Genomic DNA, 8,614 nt, shown 5'->3' on the forward strand with positions numbered 1-8,614 from the left:
GTCTGAAAGATGTGATGAGGCACTATATCAAATGCAAGAATTATTATTACATTCAATTCTTGTCTCCTATCGCCCTCTTCGCCTGATCTCTCTCCTGAGCCCCTCCACAGCCTGAGCATCCTCCACCAGGCTCACCGCAACACTTGGCAATGGTTGTCCCAGAGCCGCCACCCCAACTGCCCCATGGTCAGCGCTCTCTGCAAGGCCTGCCTCCCCTGCCTCCGAATGGTAACCCCTCGCCTTCCCTCACTGCCCTCATGCACATCCTTCCCAACTGAATAAAATAAATAATAATTTGGTCACTCAATCCACGAGTGTCTGTGGGTCACTGCTGTACGCAATTAGCTGCCATCCTCCGCCCACAAACTACACAGTCAATTCACTTCACAGTTTATTCTGTGAACCCCTTTGAAATACCTCAAAGATGTGATAAGGTCTCAAAGATGTGATATATCAAATTCAAGGAATATTATTATTATTTCTTACCCCTCATACTTGATAGTCATTTTCCCCGAAACCCTCTCCCACCAGCTCCCCAATTCGCATCACCCTCCAAAATGTTGGCTCCTTCTCTAACAAAGCTTTCACTATCCACCGCCTTCACTGCCTGTCAAGTGCTTTGAGATGTCTCAACGCTGTGATCGGGCTGTATATCAAATATACGGATTATTATCTTTCATCATTAATTCATGTCATCCTCTCACACAGCGCGAGATAAAAAGCCGCAATGTCGAAGAAAATGTCTCGGACGCTCTTGGAGAAGATAGAAGTGTTAGACAGAGTCAAGATGGAGCCGCGAGGAACTCCGCTACGAGAACTGGCCAGAAGACTCGGGGTCAAGAAGTCGACCCTGGGCGACATCATCGCCAGTGAGATGAAGCTGCGCCACACAGCGTCCTCCTTAGCCGAGGGCGATGTTGGTCTGCGTAAGAAGAGGGATCGCAAAGGCAAAGATCCCCAGGTGGAGCACGCTCTCCTTCTGTGGTTCCAAAGGGCGTCCACTGAGGGGCAGCTGCTCAATGGGCCCATCCTCAAAGCCAAAGCAGAGAGCCTGGCACGTGACCTCGGGAAGCCGGGCTTCACGGTGACTGACGGCTGGTTTAGCCGCTGGAAGGCACGTAACAACATCGTGTACAGACTGCTTCCCGGAGAGCTGAAGACCGCTGCCGTAGAGGGCGCTGACACCAGCAGCGCGCTGCTCTCTTCCTACGCCGCCGATGACATCTACAACGCAGAGGAAACGGGACTGTACTACCGTGCGGCGCCCGACGGCTCATTGTATTTCCACCGAACGGTGCTGAGCGGTGTGAAGAGGGCGATGGACAGCATCGCGCTGATGGTCTGCGCCAACATGACCGGCAGCGACCGGCGCAAACTGCTGGTCATCGGGAAGAGCCAGTGCCCTCGCTGTATGAAGGGAGTCGACCTCACTGTTCTGCCCGTCATCTATAAGGCCAATAAGATGGCGTGGATGACGAGAGGGATCTTTAAGGATTGGCTGATGCAGTGGGACACAGAGCTGGTCGAGCAGGGGCGTAAGATTCTTGTTTTCATGGACAGCGCACCATGTCACCTGCCCATTCCAACCCTAGAGAACATCTGCCTGGAGCTGATTCCCCCGGACACCACTCTGATCCAGCCCATGGGTCAAGGAGTCATCCGAAACCTGAAGCTCTCCTACCGCGAGGAGCTACGAAAGCGCCTCCTGGACGCCATCGAAGGCAACGTGATCAGTCCCCACGCCACGGTGGGAGAGGTGGTGAGACACATCAGCCTACTGGATGCCATCGGTATGGTTGCCAGGGCCTGGGAGAGCATGAAGCCTAAGATGATATCCGACTGCTTCGCAAAGGCCGGGTTTGTGACTGGTGACGCTGCTCCCTGCACTGAGGCTGAGGGGAGGACAAGTGCAGAGGCCGAGGGCGAGAGGCAGATCACTGACCAGTTCCTGGACATTGACGCTGATCTACTCTGCCGTGATCCCCAGGACCACGAGGCCATCGTGACTGAAGCTGTGGCCGCCGAGCGCTTGCTAGTCGAGAACGACAGTGACAGCGACTCTGAGGAGAACGAGGCCCCGTCTGTGACGGCCGGCACAGCTCTGACCGGCCTGCGAGAGGCAGAAAGCTTCTTACTAAAGAGCGGACTCTACGGCAAGTGTTCGAACGCACTTCACGACATTGTTGCGAGCATCAGAGAGAGACGCCACACTGATCTGGTGCAGTCTGACTTGAGAGAAGTTTTCAATAAAAAAGTTTAAATTTCTGTAAATTTTACTCCCTTTTTCTGGAAATATTGCTTATAAAGGGACAATTGCCATGTTTTCCTTGTGAATGATACTGAGCTTTCTGTTCAGGCCTTTACATACCAGTAATTGGTATCAGCGCCTTGGGATGTCCTCCTGATCAAACCGGGTGAGATTTGAAACCAGTTAAATTCAGACGCCGATTAATTCAGACAAAACGCCCGACCCTGGCGTGTACGTCTTAAATGGCTTCCACTGTATAAGCCCAGGTTCACTGTCATTTTAAGTCTCACCGTATGACTGTGTTCCTCAAATCGCTCAACAACATCCATCAGGAGACGTGAGGAAAAGGTGACTGAGAAGTGAGAGCTCCAGCATCCGAGGCAGTCTGACACACTGCGACACACACACACAAATATCTCTGGTATAAACTGTTTAATAAAATGATATTCACAATCCCACTGCTGACACATTGACATACATTCACAACAGATCATTGGAGCAAAACAAACATCAAACAATCTTACAGCACAGAAGCAGTCGATTCGGCCCATCGAGCCTATGCCAACTCTTTGAATGAGTTCCCAAGTAGTCCCTCTCTCCCTTTCTTACATCGGCAATTATTTGCTTTTTAAGTACAAAGAGTGAAATCCCAAATCAGTTCTAAATTGACTTCTTACAACATTATAGAATATCCAGACTTTGACAAACTTGACGACAATCTCAATTTGACAATGGGTTTTCTGGAACGAGAATTCACAGAAAGTACAGCTGCAAAATTAAGGTTTTAGGTGTTTTTAAGAATTAGCCAAATTCCGTAATGCTCTGAAATGTGATGTAGATAGAGAAAGCCCAAGTAATACAGTTTTTACAGCAGTCACTAAACTTCACAGTGAAATCCCGTGTAGCGCCTTGAAATAATAATAATAATAATCCTTGCATTTGATATAGCGCTTTTCACGTCGGGAGGACGTCCCAAAGCGCTTCACAGAACACACTGTAAAGTGAATTGCAATGTCCTCGAGACGTGAAAGCCTCAAATTGTGACAATAATAATCCTTCCATTTGATATAGCTCCTTATCACATGGTTGAGTCATGTCAAAGTGCTTCACAGAATATCCTGTAAAGCGCTGTGACTATTTTCTGGGTGAAATGCAGCATCAATTGTACACAGCAACATCCCACAAACAGTGCTGGATTGAGTATCAAACGCAAGGAATATTATATTCCACGAAAACGTCAAGTAAAGTCCTCCCATATTTACAGAAACCTGCCCTGCTGCAGTGTGTACAGATATCTGGCATGAAGCTGTATATAGATATGTGTGGCTGTCTACAAACTTATCATTTAAACATATATATATATATATATATAAAACCAAGTGTCCGAAGGTGGGAAAGATTATCATCTGAGCATGTGCCAAAGTGGCAGGAAGTTCATCGGCGACGTTCAATCCACTTCCTCCACGGTTGGGCCCGTAGATGGACAGCTCTTGCCCGATTGCTCGCTCCCCGCTGCCCCTCCCTGCCTCAGCCTGGCCATGACAGGACTGCACACCCTCTCCAGCTCCTTCAGCTGGTGCTCAAACTCTTCCTTCTCCGCCGTCTGGTTTCCATCCAGCCAGGCAATGACCTGTCTGCACTTGTCCAGCGCCTGCCTCCTTTCCTCCTCGCCCACCTTGCCCTCTGTGCTCTTGTCCTCCATTGCACTTTTGGCTGCGTAGACGAACGACTCCAGCCCGTTCTTGGCCGCCACCCTCTCCCGCTGCAACTCGTCATCCACCTTGTAGTTCTCGGCCTCCTGCACCATCCTCTCAATCTCCTCCTTGCTCAGCCGACCCTTCTCGTTGGTGATGGTGATCTTGTTCTCCTTGCCTGTGCTCTTGTCAGCAGCCGAGACGTTCAGGATACCATTGGCATCGATGTCGAAGGTGACCTGGATCTGCGGAACTCCACGGGGGGCCGGGGGGATTCCACTCAGCTCGAACTTGCCCAGGAGGTTGTTGTCCTTGGTCATGGCTCTCTCACCCTCATACACTTGCACCAAGACGCCGGGCTGGTTGTCGGAGTAGGTGGTGAAGACCTGGGTCTGTTTGGTGGGGATGGTTGAGTTCCTCTTGATGAGGGCGGTCATCACGCCTCCCGCCGTCTCCAGCCCCAGGGACAGAGGAGTCACGTCCAGCAGGAGAAGGTCCTGCACGTTCTGAGACTTGTCACCCATCAGGATGGCGGCTTGCACAGCCGCACCATAAGCCACTGCCTCATCTGGGTTGATGCCCTTGTTCAGCTCTCGGCCGTTGAAGAAATCCTGCAGAAGTTTCTGGATCTTCGGGATGCGAGTGGAGCCACCGACGAGGACCACATCTTGGATCTGAGACTTGTCCAGCTTCGCGTCAGTTAATGCTTTCTCCACTGGCTCCAGGGTCCCTCTGAACAGGTCCCCATTGAGCTCCTCAAACCGTGCCCTGGTGATGGAGGTGTAGAAGTCGATGCCTTCAAAGAGGGAGTCGATCTCAATGCTGGCTTGGGTGCTTGAAGACAGAGTCCTCTTTGCCCTCTCACAGGCTGTCCTCAGCCTCCTGACCGCCCTCTTGTTCTGGCTGATGTCCCTCTTGTGTTTCCTCTTGAACTCCTGGATGAAGTGGTCAACCATGCGGCTGTCAAAGTCCTCGCCCCCCAGGTGGGTATCACCAGCCGTGGATTTGACCTCGAAGATCCCACCATCGATGGTGAGGACGGACACATCGAAGGTGCCCCCACCCAGGTCGAAGATCAGGATGTTCCTCTCCCCGTGGCCCTTCTTGTCCAGGCCGTATGCGATGGCGGCCGCCGTGGGCTCGTTGATTATTCGGAGGACATTGAGCCCTGCTATCACTCCGGCATCTTTGGTGGCCTGGCGCTGGGAGTCGTTGAAGTAAGCGGGCACCGTGATGACAGCGTTGGTGACCTTGGAGCCCAGATAAGCCTCAGCGATCTCCTTCATCTTGGTTAGAACCATAGAGGAGATCTCCTCAGGGTTGAAAGTCTTGGGCTCTCCCTTGTACTCAACCTGCACCATGGGTTTTCCCCCTGGCTCAACACCTGGAAAGGCCAGTGCTTCATGTCCGCCTGCACCACAGGGTCATCGAACTTCCTCCCTATCAGCCTCTTGGCATCAAAGACGGTGTTGGGGGGGTTGAGGGCCACCTGGTTCTTGGCCGCCTCCCCGATCAGCCTCTCGGTGTCGTTGAAGGCCACGTAGCTGGGCGTGGTGCGGTTGCCCTGGTCGTTGGCGATGATCTCCACCTTGCCGTGCTGAACACACCCACACAGGAGTAGGTGGTGCCCAGGTCGATGCCAATCGCTGTGGCCATTGTCCTGCAGTCAGTGGCCGGGACTTTATGGAACTCAGAGCTTTGACTCGGAATCGCTGTCCCAATGGCAGTGGATCTTGTGGTGGAGTCGCTGCGGAGAAGTTTTTCTCTCTGTGTCTTCTTTCTCTCTCTCTCTCTCTCTCTGTCTTTCGTTCTCTCTCCTCTCTCTCTCTCTCTCTCTGTCTCACTCTCAGTCTCTCTCTCTGTCTCTCTCGGTCTCTCTGTGGCTGTGGCTCTGCTCTCGGTCACTCTGTGGCTGTGCTCTCGGTCACTCTGTGGCTCTGCTCTCGGTCACTCTGTGGCTGTGGCTGTGCTCTCGGTCACTCTGTGGCTCTGCTCTCGGTCACTCTGTGGCTGTGGCTCTGCTCTCGGTCACTCTGTGGCTGGGGCTGTGCTCTCGGTCACTCTGTGCTCTGCTCTCGGTCTCTCTGTGGCTGTGGCTCTGCTCTCGGTCACTCTGTGGCTGTGCTCTCGGTCTCTCTGTGGCTGTGGCTGTGCTCTCGGTCTCTCTGTGGCTGTGCTCTCGGTCTCTCTGTAGCTGTGGCTCTGCTCTCGGTCACTCTGTGGCTGTGGCTGTGCTCTCGGTCTCTCTGTGGCTGTGCTGTGCTCTCGGTCACTCTGTGCTCTGCTCTCGGTCACTCTGTGGCTGTGGCTGTGCTCTCGGTCACTCTGTGGCTTCTGCTCTCGGTCACTCTGTGGCTGTGCTCTCGGTCACTCTGTGGCTGTGGCTCTGCTCTCGGTCACTCTGTGGCTGTGGCTGTGCTCTCGGTCACTCTGTGGCTGTGGCTCTGCTCTCCGTCACTCTGTGGCTGTGCTCTCGGTCACTCTGTGGCTGTGGCTCTGACTCTCTGTATATGGCATCAGCTGCTCGGGCTGTGGGCGGGTCTGTCGCCCACGGCGGCCAATCAGAGGGCGGTGCGGTGACGTCACGGACAGAAACCCCCAGAAGCTTCCGGGTTGGCGGCCAATCAGAGCGGCGGAACTGTGGGGAAACCTCAGGAAGGAACGAAGCGGAGAATCCGCTGTAAATCAGGAAAACCGCATCGAAACTTCTGGGAACATCTGGAATTCAGCACAAATACAGCGCAAAAGTGCCGAAACCTGAAAATCAGCGGCACCTCAGTGTGAAAGGGCAGAAACACCCGAAAATCAGCACAAACTTCAGGAAAAATGCCCCCAAACAGCTGGAAATCAGCTGAAAATTAGCGCAAAAGTTTCCAAACATCTGGAATCAGCCGCGACTTCTTCTTAATATGTGGAGATCGCGATCACTGGAAATCAGCCGAAACTTTGGGAATGTGTCGCTGGAAACCAGACAAACGTTCACGTGAGTGTTCGACCGCTGGTTATCAGCTGAAACTTCTGGAAAGTGCTGTAAACCATTGGGAACTCATATCAAATTGTTCGCAATTTTTGCTGAAATTTTGGGGAAGTGATAGACACAGCGGGAGATCCGCTGAAACTTCATTGAAAGTGTCCAAAACATCACGAAGTCAAAGTTTATATGAAGTTATTATTATTGAAGTGAAGATGTGTAAAGTTACTGGAAATCAGCAGAAGTTTCTCGACAGTGCAGCTGGAAATGAGCCAAAAGTTCATGTCAAGTGCCGACACCACAGCTCATCAGCTGTAACTTCGAGAAAGTGCTGCAAGAAATTTGCTGAAGTTTCCAGTAAGTGCCGGAATCAGTTGGAAATGTACATTAAATTGTTCAAAATGTGAACAGCCACTCAGACAACAACACGATTACATTTGTATAGCGCCTTTCACGTCGGGAGGACGTCCTGAGGCGCTGGACAGAGTACAGCATTTCAGACCTGAGTGGGGTCGGGGGGGGGAGGGGAGGGGAGAGGCCGATGGTGTGGTCGATGAGGAGGGTCTTGAGGCGAGACTTAAAGGAGGCTAAGGAGGGGGCGAGGCGGAGTGACTGGGGGATGGATTCCCAGAGGTTGGGGCGGAGTGGCTGAAGGCTCTCCCGCCAATGGTGGGCGGGTGGGTCGGGGGACGTTGAGCAGCCAGAGCCGGCTGAGCGGAATTGAATTGGCTAAAGGGAGTACAATTGCCAAGTTTTAAGTCTGCAGATGATACTAAGCTAAGACAAGCAGTGAACGGAGAGGAGGATAGTAGCAGAATATAAGAGGACGTAGACAGAGTGGTAGAATGGGCAGACATGTGGCACATGAAGTTTAATGTGGAGAAATGCAAAGTGATGTATTTCGGGATGTGGGACCTCATAGTTGGTACAGTAAATCTTTGAAGGTCGCAGGACAGGAAGACAAAGCTATTTAAAAATATATAGGAAATACTTGGCTGTATTAATAGGGGCAAAATTCAGGAAGTGGTACTTTATAAAACACTGGTTAGGCCTCAGCTAGAGTTCTGCAGGGTGCAAAGGAAATTTACCAGGTGACATGATTTATACCTCATCAGAAAAGTATGCAATGCAGAGTGTCGTGGGCATATTTTTGTGGGCAGATATCTATCGTTGATGAGCTTAATCCTCAAAATATGAGGTATGCACAGTACTCTGCAACAAAATCACACTCCCTTCCATATTCTGCAATAACATAGCGAAAGGAGTCCTCCCACTAAGTCCTCCCAACAAGGAATCCTCCCACTGAGTCTTCCTATTGAGTCCTTCCAACAGCCGCCATCCCAAAGGCACATTTTCTTAATCTTAAGGATACCTAAGGGAAGATCAAGCCTTCCAAGGAGAACAAAAATGCCACACAAAGGAGAGAAGTCTGAATAAATGAAACTGAAGAACAAAGAACAGCTCAGTTGGACTTCGACACAGAACGACATGATCTCAAAACCTGTACATCATGTTCGAAGGAGAAACTGTAAATGTCATCTACATGGAAGCTTTGCAATAACTCAAAGACAATCTGGATCACATATAAACTCGTCCGGTTAGCATAGCATTGACAATATCTTTCATTGTTGATGAGCTATGACCCATCGCACATGTATGGGAGTTTTGCTTAAGGTGTACATACAGTGTTCGTGGCATGTT

At 51.2% G+C, this 8,614-nt stretch overlaps 1 protein-coding gene and 1 pseudogene across 1 annotated transcript in view; one reads left to right on the forward strand and one right to left on the reverse strand.

Moving 5' to 3' along the window:
- The window catches only part of LOC121851180 (tigger transposable element-derived protein 4-like), a 2,395-nt gene extending 130 nt beyond the window's left edge, over positions 1-2,265 (forward strand). Inside the window, exon 2 of the mRNA XM_042344810.1 lies at positions 709-2,265. Within this exon, the coding sequence (XP_042200744.1) occupies positions 728-2,260 (1,533 nt within the window). The 5' untranslated portion in view covers positions 709-727 and the 3' untranslated portion in view covers positions 2,261-2,265. The remainder of the gene's footprint in view (positions 1-708) is intronic.
- A 1,167-nt stretch (positions 2,266-3,432) lies between these two features.
- On the reverse strand, positions 3,433-5,746 carry LOC103173575 (annotated as a pseudogene).
- Between the last annotated feature and the right edge of the window lie 2,868 nt (positions 5,747-8,614).

Source organism: Callorhinchus milii, unplaced genomic scaffold (genome assembly GCF_018977255.1).
Source record: "Callorhinchus milii isolate IMCB2004 unplaced genomic scaffold, IMCB_Cmil_1.0 Scaffold30, whole genome shotgun sequence".
Classification (NCBI taxonomy): domain Eukaryota; kingdom Metazoa; phylum Chordata; class Chondrichthyes; order Chimaeriformes; family Callorhinchidae; genus Callorhinchus; species Callorhinchus milii.